Here is a 25,450-nt window from a genome sequence, read left to right on the forward strand (position 1 = left end):
GGAGGTAAACGGTAAATGTTAAATAGTATAAATATAATTACCGTTTAACCTTTTACATCCCTAGTACATCCCTCTTTTAAACTGTCATCTCTCATTTCCCGCCTGTATCCCATGATTCATATTTAAATATATAGAGAGGTTGATACTTTGGAAATATTTAAGTTGCACAAATCTCAAGCTTTTTGGACATGTTATAATGAGAAGAAGTGTTAGGGTTATCATGATGGTCCTGGGGTGACCATCTTAGATGATCAGATAAAATAATGGCAAGCATATAAGAAGGTCTATGTAAGGTATGTTGTTTTATTATAAATAAATCTCTAAACCTTTAAATAAAAGAGCATGGAAGCTTTTTTTTTTTTGATGGCAGGAAGTGTTTTTTCATTAGACATTTGGTTAATCACTGTACCTTCATTTTCTTAAGACTATTTAATTTATTAAAAATAAACTTTTTTGCTTTAGTTTACTACCTCTAGCTAGCTGTTGTGGAACACGTACTACTATGGAACAGTGAGCTTTGCAAACATCAGCTGAATTAACAGAGTTCTACCTGTAGGACTAGCTTATTTCCCTATATAGCCTCACTGTCACTCAAAGCCTAAATTGTCTGTCACTAATTCCAGTAGGGTGTTTGTTCAACTGAGAGACAGAAAAGCTGCTTCCTCTTTTTTCAATCTGCATGCTATTTGTCCAGTTCAGAGTGGTAGTAAAGCAATGTGCTTGTTTCGCTGTTGACATGATGAAAAAATCCTGAGGTGGTAAATCAAAGATCCTTCCCAAAATAATGGCCCAAAGGCTAGCATGGTTAATGCAGACCAGCTTCCATATCCACATTTGGGAGTGATGGGTCTGTCATGACATTCAGCTGCCTTTGATTCTTGGTCTTGAATGGCCCGCATTTACAAATGTTGCCAGAGTAGGGTTCAAACCTACATCTGTAGAGCTGTAACAAGTTGCTTCAACTATTGCAACTATTCTGCCACTACATTGCATCTTGATGTAATAAGAACATGACAATGGCACCTGTGACATCTCTTACAGTAAGCTGCATTTCAAGAGACTCAAATCTTTCTGCTCCTTGGAGTAAAAAGGTGCTGTGTTCTAAGCAAGCTTGGTTTTACTTGCATACAGTAAAATACTTTAGGAAGTCTGACACTAATTATGAATTGGAAAAACTAAAGATCTGTGTGCCTCTGAAACTTGCAGTAGTTTAACTTTCTAGTCTGCTTGTGAAACCTAGAAGCAAAGAAGCAAGTTTTTAGCTGCTTGAGTTGATGCTTCTGCAGCCTCTTGAACTTTGACAGCAATACCTTCAGCCTAAGGGTGTAGGTCTGTGTTGTGGTGTTGTGTAGAAAAGCAAGCTAACTCGTTCAGGTTTTGGTAGCAGTCTAGCTGTTAGAGCACAGAAGCTCAGCAAGGGCTAACCTATCTTCTATTCTTGACAGGTTTTTAGTTCATGCTGATGAAGATAAGTAGTTTCCCAATGATTACATTAATTTGTGAATGCCTCTGGATATCAGGTATCCATGCTACCTCCAGGTTTTTCAGAGTCACTTTTTGAAAGAATAGTGAGGTTTACGATCAAAGGATAATAATATCTCTTCACTTCCCCTACTGGAAAAGATGCCGCCTTTTCTATTTTTTTTAACATGCCAAGCACTTGTGGAGTCCATTTGGAAGTTAATGCTATATTTATTTGGGAGCACCAACTCCCATTCCACTAGCTTTCTCATGGACTAGAATAGACTACGAATGCTGTGACTGTTTTATGGAACATTAAACATTCAGACTAGTTCTTTAACCAGAAAGGGGGACACCAAAATGAACTCTGACCAGAAACTGTCTAGCAAAGAGATGTGTTCTTCAGGCAGTTTGTTTTTATTTCTGATTTATGAATTATGGAAGGCTGTCTGTTGTGGCTAGCTAGGCCTGTCTTTTTTGCATACAAATCTATAAATGCCCAGTCCTCACCTGATCTGTATCCAACTGCTTATCAAAATCAGTGATCCCAGAATAAGGGAGTTCAGAAATGAATTTGCTGGTAGAGTTCTGTTTTGTTATGGATGCTGCAAAAGCTGTAGACTAGAAACTGGGAAAAGTTGGAACCACTTGTTTTATCAATGGTGCTATCTCTTGTAGACAGTTCAACCAGTCAGTTCATCAGTGCAGATTAGTAACTTTAGTCATGGATTCTGAAATACCTGGTATGTGTTCAGAAATTACAATGAGATTTGGTTGTAGATCAAAACTTGTGTTTTCTATATGACCACATACTACTGTTCAGATCTAATAGTCTGTGATAAACCTTGTTTAATCTTTGTTTAAACCTGCGGTATTTGCATGGTAATAAGGCTTACAAAACTGAAGTTACTCAGATCAGTGGTGCTCTGCCGTCTGGCCCTGTGAGCTAGATGAATGGTATGGAGGGAGTGCACAGGTACAACACCACATGCTGCATCCAGCCATATGCTGGAGAGGGAGCACCAGGGTTACCAATCCAAGAAAGTTATTGTACCCAAACGTTTTTACTGATGTGTTTTGCATAATGTAAATGTAACTTTTCTGCCAGGCCCTGGACAATTGTAACAAGAATTGGGTTCAAATTTAGGGGTTTAAACAGACATGTGACCCTGCCTACCTTGAAGGCAAGCAGCTGTTACAGTGGCAGCACATGGCTGGTTGTGGGAAGGTGCTATGAAGGCTCTCATGGGCCACAGCATCCTGCCAGAGAGCTCCCTGCTGGTGACTGAGCCGCACCGAAACATAGATGCGAGTTGGCACTGCTTTGCTCTGTTTACCCATCAGTACTTGCATCCAGCCTTATTCTAATGGTGGATCTTAAATCAACCTCACAGCTTCTTAGGAGGTGTTTGTTTTTTTTTAATGGCTCTTTAAAAAAAAAAAAAAAAGAGACTTTTATAAAGATAAATGTTTTTAGTCTTTTTTTCTGGCCTGTCCATAAGTTTTTGGACAGTTGGTAATCTTGACGAGCACATAGGGTTATGTCATCTGGCTTGTGCGACTCCCTGAGTGTCTGGAAATTTCTTCAAAGGTGGCAAGAGTAAACCAATTGAATGCTGCCACCACTCCTGTGCTGCCCAATTTTCTGACCCCTGGGGGCCCTGTAGGCTGGAAGACATTACCTTGTTAGCTGAATCTGGCCTATGGGCTAGAGGTTGAGTACTACTGCTCTAAACTGAATAGTTGAGGGAAGAGCAGTTCCACCATGTTTTGGGCTTTTTGCCATGTGTAACACATCAAATTAATAATCTTGTAATAGATTTGTCCCCAGTGTCTGTTGAACTTGTGATTTGGACTGTGCCCTAGAATGTGATGGTTATATTAACGTTAAAAAAAAAAAAATCTTTACACAGCAGTCTTAACTTTTTACTTGATGAAGTAGTTTAATATTTAAAATGGACAGGGGTCTAGGCAAAGATATAACAACCCTTTATATAGTTCTTTTGGTCCAAAATACCTGTGAGGCCATTTATTATAATAAAAGAACTGGTACATAGCTCGTTTGTGCATGATTCATTTGGTAATAACCAGTGTGGCTTATAACTTGATTTTTATGACAATTTATGAAAACTCCTTTTGTAACTTTTTTCAGTTCATGTTCATTCTGAAGACATACATTTAATGTGGCATGTAAATCTTACTGAAGTTGCAAGGCAAGTGTTAAATTTATTGATGCCAATAATTTGTCCAGCACCAAAGATTGAATACAAGCTAATGTTAAAAATGATGGATGAGTTGCCTCACTAGATGTATAAAGCATAAAGGAGAGCTACCATTTTGTTCCATATTCATAAAATGTGTGTGGTGATGAGTTCCATGAAAACCTTGGCCAGCTTTCCACTTTTAATGTACAAAGTGTATTTATCTTCCCCAAAATGAATGTGGATATGTGGTTCCTGTAAAAATGCAGACTGTAATCTGCAGCTGTTTATGAAGAACACATGCACGGGAAAATGATTTTCAACTACAAGTCATAAATTGAAATTATTGTAAAATACATATGGACAAATATACCATGTGAGGTATTAGTTGACTAATTTCATCAAGTGGTTTCTCAAACTGCATAAAAATAAATGAAGACTGTGTCAATTTAGAACAGGTAAGGTGCAATATAGTTTCTGTTTTCCATTAAACTCCTGAGAATTTAGTGGCTAGCAATAAGCATTTTTTAAAATTAACTTCTTTAATGAATTGATGAAATCCCTTTGGAAGATGTAAAAATAAATAATTTATATTACATTAGTTTAGAAACTGTGGAAAATATTCTTCAGCTATTATCCACCTGAGTTATTTGGGCCTAAATTTGAGAATTGTAAAATGTATTAATGCCATTTTCCACAATAGTATTTGTTAAAGTGTAGCTTAGATATTCTATTTGTGAATCATTCCTATTGCCATTTTATTGGCTTCTGTATTTTGCCAATTAAAAAAAAAACTGTTTACCTCCTATAATATATATTGTAAACTTGAAATGCTCTTGCCTAATATTTGTTTTGCATGCCAAAAATGAATGAAGCAGCCATGCATTAACAGCCACAACCCTGCACAAACCCTCCAGCTTACTGTTGTGACCTCTGCCCTTTTGTATCCTGTGACACTCAGCCTGTCTTTGTGCTCAAGTTTATTCATGATGGATACGTTTCCCTCCCAATCACATATGCTGTGCTCTTGCAGAGCGAACAGATAAATTATTTTCAGCTGCAGCCCTGCCAAAGGGGGCGGGGGAGGGAGGGAGAGTGGAAGAGCCATGGTGTATAAGAAGGGCTTGTTTGAACAGGGGCCCCTCATAACATGGTCAAGACAGGGTGCAGTCTTAAACTTCTAGAATATGAAAGGGGATGACTTTCAGCCTCTCAGATCCTTTTTAAATGCAAAAGAATGTAGGAAATTGCCAGATCTGTTAGTTAATCAGTGACAACTGTAGTAAGTGTACAAAAAGCCTGGCCCTTAACAAGAGTAATCAGTTGTGCTTGGTGTTTTTTCAGTGCCTCAGCATGTTGCCATTGGCCCCACCTCTTGAATCCTCCACTGTTGTAGTGTCAGCTTTATAAGAGAATGTAATTGCTAGGGGATAGCTTGATGGCTGATGGCAACAATATAACTCTTCCCTTCTGACACCTCTGCTCCCACTTTATTCAGTCTTTTTGTTGTTTGGCTTATCCTCACATAGCTGTGCATCAAATAAGTGGCTTTAATCAAGTACTGAAATTAGTGGAATGAGATTAACAAATTTTGCTGTTTATTTTTATTCTTCAGATTATTTTGTCTTTAAATTTCAGGCACGTGAAAAATAATTGTGCATAGAACTTCCACTATTCACCTTCAGAGTTATTTGCAAAATAGCATTCCTAACGCACACACTTTTTTTTAACATATAATTCGTGAGCTGTTCATAAGTGATTTTGTTTCCCCTTCTTATCTTGAATTGTTTTTAAACAAACCACCTCCTTCCTCCATTTGCATTTTAAAGTCCTCTTGAGGTAGAAGGTTGTCATCTGACCAAAAAGGCCTTTTAAAATTACAGGTTATATCATACTGAAACAGAAGGGTTCTCACCCCACAAAATAAAATCATGTTTTGGGGTTTTAATGTACTTAAATGGGTAAGCAATTTATGACTGGCTTAACATATCTAGATTTTTAGTTTTCTTTAAAAGGTTATAATCATAGCTTCTTTCTAGACCAAGAAGAAAAGACTGCATGGTATCTTAGATAGTGATATAGCTATCGATCTAAAACTAGCAGTGTTTCATGTCTGGGTCACGTTTTGGACTCTAGTTGATGTGTTATGTTAACCGGAAGAAGGAATGTCATTCAAAATACAGGTACATTTTGTTCTGGGAAGCCCTCAAACTGTTTGCATTATAGTAGCACTGTAAATGGTTTTGCTTGGAAGATTTGACACAAAGCTTTCATGAACTTGAATGACGTAGGATATTGTTTCTGAATGTGTGGCACTGATTGAACTACTAGCTGGTCATTCTCGCATCAGCTGCTTGACAGCAACATGCTGCCAAATATTCTGAAGCTTTTGTGCCCATGGTTGCCTTTGTAAAAGAAAATGCCACGCTAAATATTTGATGTAATAAGGAAATAAACCATAATCTGAGTCATAGCAAATGAAACATGAACAACTTTCACAAATCTGTGCAATGGTAAAGTATGTAGCCTGGTGTTGGTGAACTGAAATATGCACTGTATGAACACTTACTTAAGAGCAACTTGGGAGAAGGGAGACCAAAATTTTTTCCCTTTGAACATCCCATACCCATCTTCAGTATTGTAAGACAGTCAGCTGACTGGCCAATAGAGTTCTTAACTGAATGCATCTTCATATCAATATATATTAACTGCTCTAAGATATGTACAAATTTAAATTTAGCTCTGAGGATTTAACGTGTAATCACTTACTTTTTCTCATTACTTATACGGTAGTCCTGATCTGTGTAAAGTCAGTCTTTTCATAACCCCTTGCATATTCCACACTGCTACCTGTCTTCCCTTTCTCTTTTTCCTCAAAATAATTTTTCTTGGGATTTTTGTCTTGAGTTAACTTGGCTGCATTTGCTAAAACAGTAAATGTGCGCATCCTGACACACAAACACCAGTATAGCTTGGCAGACTTAAAACATATTTGGGATAAATTTTTCAAAAACATCTGAAGTCTGATTTTTCAGAAGTGATGTAAACTTACATGTATGCTGCAGAACACTGCTGGAATGGTTGTGTCAGAGAGGAAAAGGAGTGATTTTTAACTGACAGCCGTGCTGCTAGAAGCCTCTGTTTATAGATAGTTAAACTAGCAAAACTGTATGTTTACCAGTATAGTCAATTTTCCTTGGGGGGACAGTTATTATATATAATCAGAACAATGAACAGCTTTTGTGGTGTGGGATTTCAACCCAAAGGTTCCTGGCTAGAGAGTCTTGCCCTTCCACTTGGGGTCAGACCAATCGCCATATTTGGGGTCAGGAGAGCATTTTATGTCATGGTCAGATTGGTATGGCCTGTGGGGGTTTGTGACTTCCTTTATAGTGGGAGAGCCATGACCCTCTTCCCTGGGATCTCTTCAGTGTATTTTAACCTTTGCAGAAGCAGGATGTTGGCTGCTGTGGGCTTCCTGCTTTACCTGCGGCAGATTAGGGTGCTCTATCTTGTATTGTGTCTGGGTTGACTCTGTCATTTTGCTAGGAGGTTGGACAAAAGTTTTGCATAGGATGGCTTGGATAGGGATGAACCTGTCTCTGATAGGGGGTTGGACTAGGTGACCGCCTGAGACCTCCTATCCTGATTCTGACTCTCCAAGCAATCTGCCAGGGTAACGCCTCCAGAAAAGTATTTCTGGTGTAAATGTAGTTTTAGGTGTCTGGGTGTCCAGCTTACATTGGAAGTCAAACCAGACCAAGTCCAACTTGGTTAAAACTGTCTTAATTTAGATAGTCTTTAACACACTAAGAATAGAGTACAGATGGAAAATGTGCAGGTAATTATAAGAGGTAGGTATTTTGGTCATGGCTGTTTGCAAAGTAGAGCTGTGGTCTTACATTGACTTGAATAGCTAGCCTGACTTTCCAGAATTCTGAACACCCAAGAAGTAAATAGGTTGCAAGAAGGAACCACACTTAGTCATGTCCCCTGAAGTGAGCATGTTGGTATAGACTCAATGAAAATAGGCACCCTATTCTCTAGCTAGCGCATGCACTTTTTATAAAAGCATCTGGGAAGTATTTCACTTGTTATCTATCCCATGATACTACATGCATAAAATATAAGCAATGACTCTCTCAAACACAAGAATATCACTTTTTTTTTTCCTTCAAACTGGCAGATATTTGAACAATGATCCAGAGAGTTAGCAGGTATTCAGTGCTTTGGAAAACAGGCTATAAGTGTAAGCGCTTACTTGCAGAGTTACTTGCTTAACTTGAACATCACAAGTCAAGTTTTATCTTCAGAGCACTTTTTCTAGCCTCTCTCTTTGAGGTAAAGTGGTGTTTGATATAGTTCACCTACTGTTCCACATTGTAGGTACTTAACTACATTACATAAATAATAATCTCTCTGTAGCTGTCAAGTATTTCAGTAGTCTTTGAGGCCATCCTATTGTGTGAAAATACTGTTATTTTATCATAACAAATGCATTTCTCTGTTACTTAAAACAGAGATCCTATTTTGATAAATAAAGCTTTAAATATTCTGAACTAATGTTGGATTTATTTTGATATTTCCAAGATAATATGGATGAATATTGCATAAGTATTTCTAGTGGGTATTAAAATAATATGTCTTTCAGGATAACAATGTAGTTGGTGGAGAACTGGTATTTTAATATTAAAAAATTTAATATGCTGTAATATTCAAGTTGTGATTACTTTTTAAAGAAAATACCTGAGTACTAGGGGTGTGCAAAGTGGGCCCTATTCAATTCGGATTCAGCCTGAATCAGAGACAGTGATTTGATTAGTTGATTCAGTTCACTGTCCCTGACTCACTTTGGCCAAATCCAGATCTGCAGATTCGATGCTGATTCAGAGAACGGACATAGACACAGGTTTAAACGATTTTTTTCTACATACCTTGAGGTATGAATTGAATCGGAGAGATTTTGTGATTCAGACATAGATACAGGTTTAAATGTTTTTTCTACATCCCTCGAGGTATCAGACATGGCTCATGAACTCTGCAATACTGGGGCGGATGGAGCATCCCACAGGAGTGCAGGGGACCCCCCTGCATGCTTGGTGGCAAATCTGGAAGTGGACCAAAAGTGCTTCTGGTCCACTTCCGGGTCTGCTGCCGAGCATGCTGGGGACCCCCCTGCGGTCCTGTGGGATGTTCCATCTGCCCCACCATTGCAGCATTCACGAGCCATGTCTGGTACCTCGAGGTATGTAGAAAAAACATTTAAACCTGTATCTATGTCTGAATCACAAAATCTCTCTGATTCAATTCAGAGGGTTCCAGTTCAATTCAGAGAGAAGGGTCCTCTGATTCAATTTGGAATTGGAGGTTCAGCTGCTGAATCGGGCCAAATCGAGTTGGGGTTCGAAGCATCGCACAGCCCTACTGAGTACTAATGGTGTTTCTTACAAATCCTGAAATTATATTCTAAACCTCAGTACCAAAGCTTTAGCTTGATTGTGTAGTGCACTATTTGAGAACTACAACAATCTATATTTCTAGTAACATTAGCTCAGCCAGGTGACACATTTATTCATCTATTATGTTCACTCTTCTGTACTAGCAGATGACACTGATATGTTATGTGAACCTGCTTATTGCACTTACTGTCTTTCATTGAATGCCAGTTACTCTAGGAACGTGGACTACCAAGGTCCAGATTTTTAAAGGTGTTTAGGCATTGCTTGTCTGAGCACTGCAAAGCCAAAAGGTGAGATCCAGGGAGGTACCAGAGGAATGTAAACCTGACCTGTCTAACTGGCAGCCTGTGGACTGTATGCAGCCTGTGAAGGATTAAGCTGTGGCCCCTGGGTTCCCATCCGGCCATCACCCCCCCATTCCTCCACTCTTCTGGCCTCCACTAGCTGCTGCATTCTGCATCTGCCTCAATGGGTTGTGTGGCATGGCACAGCACAGTGTGGGGAGCTCAGGGTGAGGACAGGGTACAGTGCAGAGGGCATCAGTGTGGCATGCAGGCTGGGGGGCCATGACCACGCCCCACTCTGGTGTGTCCCATGGAGCTTGTGGCTCCTGCTGGCGTGGCCCATGGGACATATGCCCCCAGACTCCTTTAAGTTGGACAGTTCTGTCTGGACAGCCCTTAGACTAATTCAGGGTGCCAAAAGAGACCAGGAAACCCTGCTTGGCTGCTGCCTGACTTTGGATGCCCACAAATTGATGTGGGCTTAAAATGCATCTCCCTTGTATACCACATACTTCCAGAGAGGCTCTTTCACATGTGCCAAGGCTCCATTTAGAAGCAGCTGGATACCTGACTCCTGCCCAAGATCCATTCTGGCTCAGAGACAGAATGGTGTCTAAATTCTAAGCCCATGGAAGGGGCTAGTCCGTTAAGCACTCTGAATATGCTCAGTGCACACCAGTGATGCTGAGTTTGGTACAAAGAATAGCAATCCTGGTGACTTCGTTTAAAAAAAAAAAAAAAAAAAAAATCTGGTAGTGGTGCTGGTGCCTGCCTTCTGTGTAATAGCCAGGTGTTACAGTGCTAGGCCAGGGACTGGGAGATGTGAGTACTTCCTTGGTCTGAGGATATTCATATATATCCCACCTCTGTCCTAACCCCTAGGCTATGGAATATTCTTGAGACCGTGCTCTTCATCTCTCCTGTTGAAGCTGGGTCACAATGTAGCCGAAACTGACATCATGGGGGAAGACGAGAACAGCCAACAGGACTGTGACTTTGAACTCTTAATACTGGGATAACTGCTTCAATTCTAGTTTCTGCTGTTGGGATTCTTTGTTTTTATTCAGTTGATGTCTAACATGAAATCCATAAAGTTCATGTCGCTGTTCCCTGAACCTGAAAGGTGGAGGTTTCATCGTACTGCTATAATTAATTCTTTCTGGCTCCATTTAGATGGTTCTCTGCTCAGCATCTGGGCAATCTAGATCAGCCTTTGGAGGTTCTTGAGTCTCCCCTTCGACTGTAAGGAGATTAGGCACTGCTTTTTTACTGCCCTAACTCAGAGAAGCCTCATTTTGAGGCATTATGACACCTAATTTGAGATGCGTAGATCTAGATCTTGCTCTAAGTGACTGAGATGGCCAACTCCTGTTTACAAAAGTGACTTGTGACTTGGATACTTAAGTCTCACTTAAAGTTAGTAAAGTTTTGGCTTTGCAGCAGTGAACCAAGTAATTTCTTACAGTTTTTTGAAGTATAGGCCATGGTAGCTGTTGAGGCAGATACGGTTTCTAAGCAGTTGACCTTCTTAGTAGTGGGGGAAATATCATCCTTGTTTTGACATACAGCGTCTTTTGGCAGCCTTTAAGGAATTGTAAACGTAGGTTTTTAAATTATCTTAATTCAGCCTGCCTGGACCATAGACTTAGTTTTGTTGTCAAAAACTTTAATTAGAATATAGCAGTTTCTGATTATGTGTTAGTTAGGACTATGAAAACTGATTATGTGTTAGTTAGGCCCATTTCCATTTTCACATGTTTCGAACCTATGAAATTCCTACTTTTCGGAGATAATTTTTTTTTCTCTGTTAATTTTCATGTGGGAAGTACCTATCAAAATCCTTTCAGTTGATTTGAGTTGCAGATGTAGGGAGAAGACTTCATATTGTCTGGAATTTTAAAGTATTTTTAAATAGTTTATTGTATAAATTGTTGAAGGCTAATACCCTAATACAATCCAGTTTTCATTCTGTGCAGATTAGTAAATTGGTTTTATTTGAGGCATTTGAGAGCAATGTTTAATGGAGGGATTGCCAACCTCTGTGGCATATATGTCACAAGTAGCATAGGCAGCCTCTGCTTATGGCATGCATGCAGCCTGGAAGATGAAGCAACTCCCCTGACAGATCAGGGAGGGAGCAGAAAGCAGAGCAGCACATCAAACAGTGAGCACAAAGTAGGAAACAGAAAGCAGAACAACTGAACAGGCAGGAAACGTATTGGGGAGTGTTATTGGTTTAATGGACGTCTAAATCTGAACAGATCCCAATGAAATCCTACCCTTTCTCATGTTAAAAATTCATGTCTTTTTAGCTGATCTTGAGAGAGATCAATGGAAAAAGACGTTGCTTAGACTCTTTGTGATAGAAGCATGGAGAGCATTTTTAGAAAATTTGTCTCATTTGATATGGAATGTTTCAGATTATCCTTATGACTCCCTTAGGTGCTGTTGAGAACTTTTTTCTTTTGGTATAGAAAATTCATAGTTCAGTAACAGCTGTAAGTTCTAGGTTGTTTGTTCTGTCTGATGAAGGCTTGTTGAGCTGTTACAATTATTCAGTCTGTATTGTCTTCACCACTTCCTTCCATTCCTACGTGGACCAGTCTTACTTTTGTAAGAATGCTAGGACATATAGTCTGTTTCTATAGTCATATAGTCTGGGGTTTAAGAGAACCAAGAACAAGTGCTGTTTGTGTCCAGTGACCTAAATAAAGAATCCTCTGTTACAGTGGGGTTCTCCTCTAATACAAGAGAAACATAAAGGAGGCAAAGGTTTTAAATTCCTATTGGGGGGGTTGAAAAAAGATGGCATTTGACACCTGGTGTCAAATACGGCAGGATCTTTCAAATTTTAGTAGACCTCTAGTAGCCAGAGACTGGTTGGAAAGATGGAGGCTCTGAACAGGGATCCAAGACCATACCATTTTTAGGGGAATTCATGTATCCTTTTTCACCATTGTGGCTGGAGCTATTCTTTCAGGATAACATTAACTTGGAAGAGAGGGGCAGGCATCTGTTGTTCAGTTCGGTCAAATAGCTGGTAATTTTTCCAAATAGTTCACTAATAATATGTATATTGGCTACATAATTAAAAATGTAGTTTGAGTTTAACTTGTCTACATTACAGATGTAATGTTTGTTTCTAGTTTCCTTGTGTTAACATCTAAATGCATAATGCATTTAATGCATACTGCAGTGTTGTCAAGATGTGTTCCCCAAAATATTTTGACTATGTAATTCAGCCAGTTTATAGCAGGATAATTATGTGAAGAGGAGTAAAATGGCTTAATGGTTTCCTATTAGATGTTCAGTCTTGGAGAACTGTTAAAATTTAGACATCACAATTAAGAGAGAAACTAAGATTTTTCATTAGTGTACAACATAAACATTATTTAAGTTAAACCCTTCAAATGCATATTTCACAAATATCTTTTCTGAAGATCAACAGCTTTTTATAAGTGAAGGCTGCAAAAGGTCTCCCACTTTAATTTTTGTGTTCTTGGAGGAAAAAACGGGGAGAACAAGATGAGACATTCCTGCTATTTCAAAATGAGAGAGAAAAACAAAGATTTGGGGGTGAAATGCCTGCAAAACAGAATTAAGTCTAGATATAAATAAGGCCTTTTTTATTATTATTCTTTGAAGGCACAAACCCAAATGTTGACTTCAGACTTTTGTTTTAGCTATACAATGTAGCTAAATATTGCACAGATATAACTGGTCTCAAGTGCAACCTCCCCTCAAAACCCTAATTACCTGGTTGTTAAAGGTGCTAACCATTTCCTGCTTAACAAACCTAAGTCTGTCTTATGTCCAATTCAGTTTTCTATTATTAATGGAAAGATGAACTAGTCTGTTTTTATAAAGAAGTAGTGCACTCAATATTAAGACAGTTTGGAATGTGACAGCAGTCAAGAAGTGCCATACACATAAACAGTATCAGCTTCTTATGCCAAGAATTTTTCACACCACTTAAATGTACCACAACTTTCTGATAGTCATGTGGAATATTGAAATTTTTAGTCTTTGCAAACGGTCTTTAGTATACTGAATTTTGCACTGATCATTAGGATCTGTTAGTAATGCATCTGTTCATTCTATTCAGGTGGTGAACTTTGTCACTTCAAGTTTTATTCTTTCTTGAAAAAAAATAAATTGGGAAACCTGGATTGTTTTAGAGCATGGTTTTATTTAAAAGTAAGAGTTAAACTTTTTATACTTTTTTTTACCATCTCTTCCCTCACTCTTCCGTGCTCCGATATGTACCCATGCACACCTTCAAATTGCAGCTTCCTGGTTTCTTATAGTCACTGAGCTGCTTTTTCTTTTTCTTTTTTTACTTGCTTTCCCCGGCTAATACTCTTAATCTTTGGTGATAATTGCATGGCACACCCGTGACCTCACCCTGAGCTCACCATGCCATGCTCTACTGTGCACCAACCCCTGGGGTGGCACAGAACATGGAAGCTGGAGGAGGGAGGGGGAGCCAGAAGACTCTGACTTCTGTTGTGGCTGAAGTGATAGGGATTGGCAGCCAAGCAGTAGCCTGGGGACCACAACTTAATCCCTTGAAGGCTACATGTGGCTCATGGGCCACCAACTGAACAGTGCTGGTTTACTGCAAGAGCATTTCATGTAAGTAGCCCCTCTGAATTGTAAGAAATTTGTTTTATTGAGAGAGACAAAAACGTAAGAGAAATGAATTTCTTACTTCTTTTTTTCTAAGATGTTGTTTTCATTTAAAAAGTAGTATAAATGAGGTGGTTTAAACTATTGTTTCAGTAGGGGCCACACTCTCACATTCAAATTGATTTTACAAATATATACATTTAATTTTTTAAGTTAAAATACTTCCCTTTAAACAAATGTTCTCGTGCAGTGTTTGGAAGCCAAGCATTGTAGTATGAACAGCTTGAAAGTAATTCTGATTTTGTTATTGAAGATGAAAATGCATAATATAAAAATAGTATAATTAGTAAAAACAAAAATATACTTTTAATAATATAAGATTTTAAGCTTGCTTGTTTATAGTGTAACTTTTAAATGATACTATACAATTTAAAGTACAACATAATCGATAAGCCAAATGGGTTCCTAGTTTACGGCATGCATTCTGTAATCTGAAAATTAGGGTACTTAGTTTAGCTTCTGCCTGCCTGCTAGCTAATGTGGCCTTTCCAATCTACTTTCTATAGAAACTCGAGTCAAATGTGAAGAAATAAGGTGAATTTAAATCATTAAACAAAATTTCTTACATTATTTTCACCAGTTTCCATGGCAATTGGAGCAGACGCTGACCACCAGCTGAATAAAACTGACTTTGCTACTACTGGTGGCTGGAGCCTACTTGAATTTCCTTGGCAGGTCACTGACTATAAGCTAGGCAATATAGTTCAAACTCTAATCTCTTATGCATTTGAGCCCCTGTTTCTGGAGATTTGGAAAAGCCATGTAGGTTAATAAAGTGAGAATTATTATTTATAAACTTCAGTTCTATTATCCCAGACTCTTTATCCTTATAAAAGATTCTGTCTGTGTTGTGAATTTAACGAGCAAAATTGTTTCTTAAATGACGCATGCATGAACAAATGGACTTTGTAATGCCAGATACCTGAAGGGTTAGATGACTGGGCAGGTTGAGCTATATTCCGCCTTACCTAAGCTGTGTTTGGCCAGTACCAGAAGGTGGTTAGGAAACAATGGTGGTTGTAAATCCCTTTTTTTTAAAGGCTTCCCTGAAACACTGTGGGTTTCTCAGCCTCTTGTGAAGAGACTAATGAGCTATTTGGAGACTAAAGAATGATGCTCAATTAACATGCATCAAGAACTTGGAGTAGTATAGTGTAAGAGCTGCTAAAATGGCCTTAAACCACTGGAGGGATAGCTCTACACACGGTTAATATTCACAGTCCCAGTTTAGCCTGGTTTATTTCAGTAGCCACCAGACTGTACCAGTGAAAGAAGGCCTCTGCTCCATTGGAATTTCTTTCACATTAAGTTTTTGTTAATATTTTAAATATTCTACCATTTTTTAATTTTGAAATTTCAAATAAAACCTGTATTGTAACTTGGACACCAAGATGGAATTTTAGTATAGAAATATATGTGAGACTTAAGAAATTTGCCATAAACAATTTAGATGATTAGGTGATAGCATTGCTTAGATCAGGTTTTAAAGGTAGACAAAGAATATCATACAAAATAGGACCTGTTCTATGTTTTGTTGCTTTACAGTGCATATGGAACTCTGAAAAGTGTTTTAAAGATGAGTGCAAGAAATCTGCTGATGCTTTTTCTTACTGAAATATTCTGTGTTTTTGCTGGGGAAATGTGTTGGTCAGAGGATGCGTAACGCTAGCAGGCAGGCTAATAAAAAGACAGGGATGTTCAAACTTGTTCTTTTGCAAAATATTGTACTTCAATGTAGTTTAAATAGGAGTTTACGGAAATGGTTTGGTAGGGGGTTTTTTTGTTGTTCTCAAACTGTTTTGATAACATCAAATATGGATTTTCAAATGGAATGATAAAATAACAACTAAAGGTGTGAAAAAGTCTGGTTACAGTTACTGTGTAGCCACTTGATTGTTGGGGTAAGTGACAGGATCTGAATTTTAAGAGGAAAATGTGTTGGGCTACACTTTTATTTAGGTCTACTATTTATCAAAACAAAACAGGCACAATCTTGTTTGCAGCCCATACTTAAGAAAATGTCATTCATGTCCTCCTAAAACTAATCTGACTTATGTGACTATTTTAACAAACTGGAATTTCCTTAAACAATTTTGTTTAAATGTAATGACCTGTTACTTTCTTTTGTTCTTCTTATGTGCACTTACGCTTCAGAACTGCCATTTAGTGGGTCAGACTATTGGTCCAGCAAGCTTAGTGTTCTGTGTCTGAAGGCAGAGCATGGATGCTCCAGCGGAGGGTGAACAGGGCATGTGCAAATATGTTTCACACCCTGCTCCTCTCCCATTTACAGCTTTCAGCATTCAGATGTATAGGAAGTTCTGACTCTGAGGCTGCACTCCTGTCTACCATATTCAATGCCTACTGATGGACCTTTCTTCCAAAACTAGTATTTGGCTGATGCATATTATATGACTTGTTTAAATTCTTAAACTGTAACAGTTCTATGTTGCAGTTTTATGTTTAATTTGAGAACACTTATAGCAGATTCCAGTGCTGTCCTTGGAAGCATTTTCGTATGTATACACAAATGTACACAGTTGTGTTACAGGTAATCAGTTTGCTTGAAGTTGAATAATGAACCCCAATTAATGAATTTCCTTTATCGCCAACAGACAAAATGTGATATAGATTTGATGTGCAATGCGAGTAGAACAATGGATAATTAGAAATCTGACTTCTAACTGAAAAGCTATATCATTTTGCTCTCGTATTGTAGGAGCCAGTTGTGACCTATATTTGTACATGTAAAGTGCATGAAATTTTTCCAGGGGTATAAGTTGAAGCCATGTTGGTCTAAGGACATAGGCAGACAAGTTTCTTTTGGATACCATTTGAACTGGTCTAATAAAAGACATTGGATTTACCCGAAGAACCTCCTCTATAATTTTTCCATAAATGTACAGTTCTATAAATCTCTAGGTTTCAAAAAGGTCAACACGTCAGGTGTTTGAACAATCCTGTTGTCCATTTAACTAACTTTAGCTTATCATAGGCCTTGATGCTGCTGCTTGCTCATCTGATTACACTGCTCAGGGGAATCAGGTTAAGGACATGCTGTTGGTAACTAGAGCATTTTCAGGGCTTTAGTTCGGCAGATGGGCTGCTTGGCTATATTCATACATCTGCCTGCCTGCTGTGGCAGCTGCTGCTGCTGCATGTTGTGTTCTTTTGTTCTGTTCCATCCAAGAATGGAACACTAGGAAGTGTAGTGAATAGATTAATTTAAGGTTAAGGCTGGTGTTTTGCTTGCTCCCTAACTCCCTATCATAATAAAGCTTCTGCTAGAAGTTAATGACTTTCTTAAACTGTATTTTAAAATCTAGGAAATGAAACTAGCTAGTATTTTCTGACACTATTAGGTGTATGTTTTATATTACGTGACAGCTTTATTATTTGTTTCAAATTTCATTTTTTTTTCTTCCTTCTAGGACTGGCAACCCGACTTTGCCTGACACCGCATGGTCCAAAAGAATTAAGGAATTATGGAATGACATGAAGGAGATTAGTTAGGATTAAAGGCTTTGAGGACAAGCACCTCAGTGAGGTGAAGCACAGACTAGCATTCTAGTTGTAGCTCTTAGGAGCTTTGTGCTGAAAAAAGATGGCAGATCCTGGAATGATGAGTCTGTTTGGAGAAGATGGGAATATCTTTAGTGAAGGGCTGGAAGGTCTTGGAGAATGTGGATATCCTGAAAATACAGTAAATCCCATGGGTCAGCAAATACCCATGGATCAAGGATTTCCTTCTTTACAGTCATCTCTTCACCATCCTCCTACAAATCAAAATCAAGCAAAGTTAACCCACTTTGACCACTATAATCAATACGAACAGCAAAAAATGCATCTGATGGATCAGCCTAACAGAATGATGAGTAATGCCCCTGGGAATGGTATAGCATCTCCTCATTCACAGTACCACAACCCTCCAGTTCCTCAGGTTCCTCATGGCAGTGGCACTGGTGGTCAGATGGGAGTCTATCCTAGCATGCAGAATGAAAGACATGGGCAACCGTTTGTAGACAGTGGTTCCATGTGGGGACCACGGGCAGTTCAGGTGCCAGACCAGATAAGAGCACCATACCAGCAGCAGCAGCAGCAGCAGCAACAACCTACACAGCCACCACAAACACCTTCGGGACCCCCTGGACAAGGCCATCCTCAGCACATGCAGCAAATGGGAAACTACATGGCTCGTGGTGATTTTTCAATGCAACAGCATGGTCAGCCACAGCAGCAGAGGATGAACCAGTTCTCTCAAGGCCAAGAAGGCCTTAATCAGGGAAATCCTTTTATTGCCACCTCAGGACCTGGCCACTTGTCTCATGTGCCCCAGCAAAATCCCAGCATGGCACCTTCTTTACGACACTCAGTCCAGCAATTTCACCACCATCCCCCCACTGCTCTCCATGGAGAATCAGTAGCCCACAGTCCCAGATTCTCCCCTAATCCCCCCCAGCAGGGTGCTGTTAGGCCGCAAACACTTAATTTTAGTTCTCGGAGCCAGACGGTACCCTCACCTACTATAAACAACTCAGGGCAGTATTCTCGCTATCCTTACAGTAACCTAAATCAGGGATTAGTTAATAATACAGGGATGAATCAGAATTTAGGCCTTACAAATAACACTCCAATGAATCAATCTGTACCAAGATACCCAAATGCTGTAGGATTTCCATCAAACAGTGGTCAAGGACTAATGCACCAGCAGCCCATTCACCCTAGTGGCTCACTTAACCAAATGAACACACAAACTATGCACCCTTCACAGCCTCAGGGAACTTATGCCTCTCCACCTCCCATGTCACCTATGAAAGCAATGAGTAATCCAGCAGGTACCCCTCCTCCACAGGTTAGGCCTGGTAGTGCTGGAATACCAATGGAAGTTGGCAGTTATCCAAATATACCCCATCCTCAACCGTCACACCAGCCCCCTGGTGCCATGGGAATTGGACAGAGGAATATGGGCCCCCGAAACATGCAGCAGAGTCGTCCATTTATGGGTATGTCTTCAACACCACGGGAGATGGGTGGGCACATGAGACCAAATGGTTGTCCAGGTGTTGGCCTTGCAGATCCACAAGCAATACAAGAACGACTGATATCTGGCCAGCAGCATCCTAGTCAGCAGCAGTCTTTCCAACAGCAAATGCCAACCTGTCTTCCCATGCAGCCTCATCCAGGGATACATCATCAGTCTTCACCGCCACCACCACATCCACATCATCAGCCTTGGGCACAGCTTCATCAGTCACCACAAAACACACCACAGAAAGTGCCTGTCCTTCAGGTAAGTCATGTCCAACAGAAAGAAAATGTTTTAAAATAATAAATGCAATTTTCAACTTGTGGGACACAGGTTTCTGCTCTACATTAATGATTCTGCCTGTCGCCATTGAGGACGATGCAACTCCTGTTTTACTTAATTTTATTAATTAGCAATGTCTTACCCAACTTTGTTTTGCCTATGCTTTTCTGGTAGTTTTAATAAGATAAATCTGCAATATATTTAAACAGTAAGTATCAAGTTATCTTGAATGTAATAATTTTTTTGTTATGGTGAATCTGTCAAAGAAAAGTTGAAAGTTTGCATCTAAACTTTCATGGTTTTCTTAAGGATTTTCAGACTTCTGTAGGAAAGTCCATATCGTATGGATTTGTCCTACTTAGTTTATTCAGACATGGCATACAAAATTCACATTCCCTAGCACTAAATGGCACCCCTGGTAACTAGAGATGAGCAACCTGGTGCAACTAAAATAAGAGCAGATATGAATCCTAGCCCACATTCAAGGTTTGGATGAGTGGAACACAGTTTGCATTTTACTTGGTCTCCCAATTTCCCATTCCACTTAAAATAGAACAGTTCCACAGTGCTGCCCCTAGGGGGTTGGCGAATCAGGGCAACTGCCCCGGGCCATGCAGACAGTGCCATACAGGCCCCACTGTGGCTGCTGCATGCTTTTTTCTACTCCAGAGGCTGGAAGCATAGCAACTCTTGAGAGTCTCTGAGTTTTACAGCTCAACTTAGCAGGTTTGACTAGGCATATATACACTTACATACCTCAAGTTTTCTCTTGGTTTAAAGTGTCCTCATCAAATGAACAGTTTTGGTATTGACTGTATAGGTGTTAAAGAGGCTATAGAGGTATAGATTCCATTTTTTTAGCCACTGATTATATATCAGGAAATAATCCCAAGTAGTTCTACTCATAACTATTTGGAGATAATTGTTGGAATGCAGTCATAAGGGTACAATGAGACAATAAGCTCAATAAATCATCTAAATAGCTGTCCCAGCCAATGTCCCAGGACTGTATGGAAAGCAGCTGCTCAGCAGTCACTTCCATTACTGCCTGCCGGCTGCTTCTGTTAGCTACTCAGCACAGCATGGGATGGATTTGGGAATCATGCATATACTGGACAGAGGCAGCTGGCAAGGTGTGGTGGGATGCGGCCACTCAGCAGCTGGGGGAGGCTCCCACATTCTCTGGGGATGAAGAGAAACTGGGAAGGGGGGGAATTTGGGACAAATCCTAGGGTAGGTGAAACCGTGAATGGGAATAAGGAAGGAGGAGTCCTGTGAAGAGAGGAGGAAAGTTTGTATTGAAAAGAAATGGTTCTGTGGGACAAAAAAGAAGCAACCATAATTATAGAGGAGGAGAGATGGGGAGTAAGGTCAAAATGCAAGAAGCAGAGAAAAGAGTGTGAGCTCGGAGATAGTAGGAAGGAAAAAATCAAGAATCAAAATTGGAAAGTAGAATATCAAGAACATATTGGAAGATGAACAAAGGAATAAAGAAGAGACCGAGTGAAAAAGAATGGGTGGAAAATGGCCAAAAAAACTATCAAGTGAATATCCGTCAGAAATGGAAGTTTTAGGTAGGAAGAAGGTTAGTTGATATGTCATTATTAAATTGCACTGAATGATCATTTTTAGTGATCAGTTTTATTAAAACTGTTGTAATGATAATTCTAGAATTTATTTGGTGTTTCTTGATGGAATGTCAGTTACAGGTTTTTAACAGTATCATGCCTGGAAAGAAGTTTGGAAACCATGCTGGTTTTAATGTAAAAAGTCTACGTAGCACTTCTGAACCTTTTGGATAGGGTGGGATATAAATCTAAAAAACCCCTAACAAATAAATAATAGTGTATGAGTAGGGAAAACGTTTCCAGATATGCTTTAGAGAGATTGTTCACTGTCTGTTAACCTTGAAATGGCCATTCTGGCTGTGGTAAAAAAAAAAGAAACAATTCTCCTCCTCCTCTTCCCTCTCTTTCTCTCTCTCCCACCCCCCCCCAGAACAAAAAAGGGTTATAAAGAGGGATCTATTGAATGCACAGCAGCAGAAGTGGGGTGTCCTGTGGCTCCTTTAATCCTGCAGGTTCCTTTGTGCCCGCCCCCTCCCCCCCACTGATTGGTGGAGGGGCCCTGCTTGCAGATTGTTCTTTAGCATGGAGGTGAAAACTGCAGTGTTAAATATGGTGCCCTTTTTGCCTCCCACTGCTGATTGTCTGAGGGGTCCCGGGTGGCCCTGCTTGCTTGCTGCTGACTGGCAGGGAGGCAAACACAGTGCCATGTTTAAAACTGTGGTTTTAGTTTCCCTGCTGATCGTGAGGGAGTGGCAGGGCCCTCCGCTAAGTGGTGAGGCCCTCCCAGGGCGGGTGGGAAGATAAGGGGGGAAAAGAGGTGAGGTGCACATAGGGGAACATGCAAGATTAAAGGACCTGCCATGCACTCTACTTCTGCTGTGAATTTGGTAGATCCTTACTTTATAAATATAACTCAGCTGATCAGTGGTCCTAAACTGTGTGTATATATATACACCTGGAAAGAGGTGAGAATGATGAAAGTTGATGAATTCATTAAAAATAAGTTAAATGCAAATAGCTGTTAGGTGTAAATTAAGGTCATACGGTATAGATCATCACTTTGTGGCTAGACAGATTTCCTCCTCAGTAGAAAATGTAGTTTTTTAGTTTGAGTAAATTTTAAAATAGAAGAAAACAGTTTCTTAATGAGCTTTAATCCTTTTAACATACTTATCCATTAACCAATGCAACAAATTTTGAGAGATGTAGTATACAGCTTAGCTTGGCTTGTCATGCCAGAGTTGCCCCTACTAAAGGTGCCTACAGATATATGAATGTTCTTGTTCTTTTGCTTTAAGACTAAGAAATAGCTTGTATTTGTGTCTGTTGAGCTCATACAGCCTGCTTCTTTCTTTGACTAGAAACTGGAATTCATGAAAGCATGGGTTTTTTGAAGAAACTCTTCTATTTTTGTATTATACTAAAATACCTCATCAGAAAAAATGAAGGGTCATTGTACAACTTACAAATTAGTGAAGAACATTTCAGTAATATTCTCAGTGGTTATCATCTGGTCTTATTTTGACTATAATACTATGGTAAAATGGGTAACTTCTATAAAGTACAGATACTGTAACAGAAAGGGTAATACTTTTTAACCTGTATAATGTAAGAGGCAGTTTAAAATTTACAGCACTCTAGAGCTGTAAACACCTTTTCATGTTTAAAACTGCCAACACAATCTCTTGTCTTTGAGAGTGTGACAATGGTCTAAGAATCCTTATCATTCTAGGCTACCCATTGAAATCTAGACCAGATCAGGAGATTTTTAATAGCTCTTTGTCTTATTGGGAAAAAGTTGTAGGTTTCAATTCAGTTCCTTGCAGGCAGCTGTTCATATTGGAAGTCACTGCTGTAATTGGTACCACTGTAGTCAGAGGGTGGTGATAGAGTGGGTGTAGAGGCTCCTCTTCATCAGGATTTGGATGTGCACAGAGAGGTATGATATAAAACTTTGCATAATAGTAATGAATCATTTGGAGACTTTGACAGACAATATTTAAGACTAATCATGTTTTGTGAGCACTCGGTGATCTATACTGTAGTAGTTGAGCAGAGGAATCATTGAGGAACAGGTCATGGAGGCTTTGCACAGATGTCAGGAAATTAAATTTGAGGAATGCTATGATAAGCACTACAAGATTATTAGGAATACTTATCGAGGTGCTTCATTACGATCTGATGATATCTGTGTGAAGTGCTAATGCAGTGTTCCTAGTTTGATGCGTTGTACTGATTATCTGTGAGTTTGTAATAACTTACCAATTTCAGGTAGCTGACCATAATCACTAGTTGAATGCAACAGTACAACTGGCAGAGAAATATTATTGTCCCTGTTTCTTGGGTTCAGGGCTACAGTAATATACACTTTGACTCATCACAATAACCCTTGTGACGCATCTATTCTTGTTAATGTTTGTGTGTTGAAGTCTCAACCTTTAATAGCCTGTGATTGGACTGGCTATATTTGAATAAAAAGGAATATTCAAACTATGCTGCTTAGAATATGATGATTTCTCCAAGTCTGGTTTATAGTCAGTTATACCCCAGAAAGAGCAAGTAAGTTTATATAATTTGCATGCTGGGAAGATGAAATGTTGTATTCACCTACTGGCTTAATTTTCATGGTGAGGGTAGGGCTATAGCTGGAAAAGTGACAGCCATGTCACCTTACTGATCCATTATTTACATCACCATTTATCCTTGGATTTGTCTACCAAACTTAATGTTTTGTTTAGCCATATGGTGAGCCCATAAGATTAAAAATCCAGGCTTTTTCATTATTAAATATTTAGTTTAAGCAGTGTCCTACTGCTTAGAGAAAAAAGATTGAGTATTTACTTTTCTGCTCCAGCATGTCTGTAGTTTTTTCATTGTATGCTTTTTAAAAATGGGATTTTAAGGGTTTTTTTTTTTTTTTGGTTTTTTTTTTGAAGATTTTGTTCTTGATCTTATTTCTAAGCTAATGTACAGAAGCTAATGTAAGAAGTGCCATACTGGGTCAGATCAATGGTCTGTCCCGCCCAGTATTCTGTCTCCCAACTATGGCAGGAGTGGAGTTTCTTTAGGGAGACCCACAGACATATCTAGAGTGATCCATCCCCTGCTCATTTCCCTCACTGGCATCCACCATTATTGGTTAGGGATGCCAGTGGAAACATTTCCAAACATTCTGTTCAACAGCTATTAATAGATCTATTATCCATGAATTTGTCTAGTTCCTTTTTTAAACCTGGCTTTGTTCTCTGCCTCTGCTACCTCCTGTGGCAGTGAATTCCACAAGTTAACTGTTGCATTAAAAAGTACTTCTCATTAGTTTTAAACCTGTTTCTTATTAATTTTAGTGGGTGCCTGCTACTTCTAGTTTTCTGAGACTTGGGGAATAACAGCTTCCTATTCATTTTGTCCACACCCTTCATGATTTCTTAGACTTACCATATCCCCCACCCCAAGACTTCTCCTTGCCAGACTGAAGAGCCCTAGCCTTTTTTGTTTCTCTTGGTTTGGCAACTGCTCCATACCCCTGATTGTTTTGCTTACCCTTCCCCCTACCTTTTTCAGTTGTGGAAACAGAAAAGGACTATGCCATTTTTTTCAAATGTGGTTTCCACAGCTATATACAGTATTTAAGATGTGGGCACACTATGGATTTATATACTGGCATGACGATGTACTCTGTTCTGTTTTCATTTCCAATGTTAACGATGTCCAACGTTTTTCTGGCTTTCTGGTAGCCATGGCACACTGAGCTGATGTTTTGAGAGAGCTATCTACAATGAATCCAAGGTCTCTTCCCTGAGTCATAACAGCTAGTTCAGAACCCTGGATCGTGTATGTATTAATTGAGGTTATTTTTTCCCCACGTGCATTTTCTTGCACTTACCAACATTGAAGTTCACCTGCCACTTTTTTGCCCGCTCACTTAGCAGTGCATGATGCTGCTGGCAAAAACTGGCAGTATACTAGGCACCATTCTACCACAACAGATAGCAGAAAGCGGTAGCTGGTGGTTAGTTTTAACTGTCTTCCCTCCCCAACCTCCCCTCAAATGTTTGTTTAGACCTGAAGTCAAAATGAGGGATGTGGCAAATTCTGGCAATTTAGAAAATTCTCTACTGGTTTGGGCATGAAGATTGACCATGGGAAAACTTCCATGTCTTTCTGCTGAAGCCAGCTAGCTACATGTTTCATTGAGAGCCCACACCAGCCAAAATGTGTGTATGTACTATTCTCTCCTTCCCTTCCCACCCAACGTTGGCTGTATTTTTTTTTCAGTGTGTTAAACTTTCAGCAGTAACCCCTGCTCTCTGCTAGCTGCCATGCCAGAAATTGCTTCAGGAAACTAAGTCCCTGACAGTCAGCAGCACTGGAGGAAAATTATTCCACCAGAACTGGAAATTAAAGAATATCTGTAGGACCTGAGAGCAAGATAAGCACAGAAGAAAGTATGTGAGAATGATAAATTCTTTAAAAGGGTTTA

General features: G+C 39.4%; 1 protein-coding gene across 5 annotated transcripts in view; it reads left to right on the plus strand.

Moving 5' to 3' along the window:
• Positions 1-25,450, plus strand: part of CHD7 (chromodomain helicase DNA binding protein 7) — a 167,086-nt gene that overhangs the window by 42,312 nt on the left and 99,324 nt on the right. For all 5 annotated transcript variants that reach the window (XM_090040040.1, XM_090040039.1, XM_090040044.1 and 2 more), the window contains one exon: positions 17,526-19,384. In XM_090040040.1, the coding sequence (XP_089896166.1) occupies positions 17,699-19,384 (1,686 nt within the window). In that variant the 5' untranslated portion in view covers positions 17,526-17,698. The remainder of the gene's footprint in view (positions 1-17,525; positions 19,385-25,450) is intronic.

The sequence above is a fragment of the Crocodylus siamensis genome, chromosome 3 (assembly GCF_052110815.1).
Source record: "Crocodylus siamensis isolate JL-2025a chromosome 3, ASM5211081v1, whole genome shotgun sequence".
Lineage (NCBI taxonomy): Eukaryota > Metazoa > Chordata > Crocodylia > Crocodylidae > Crocodylus > Crocodylus siamensis.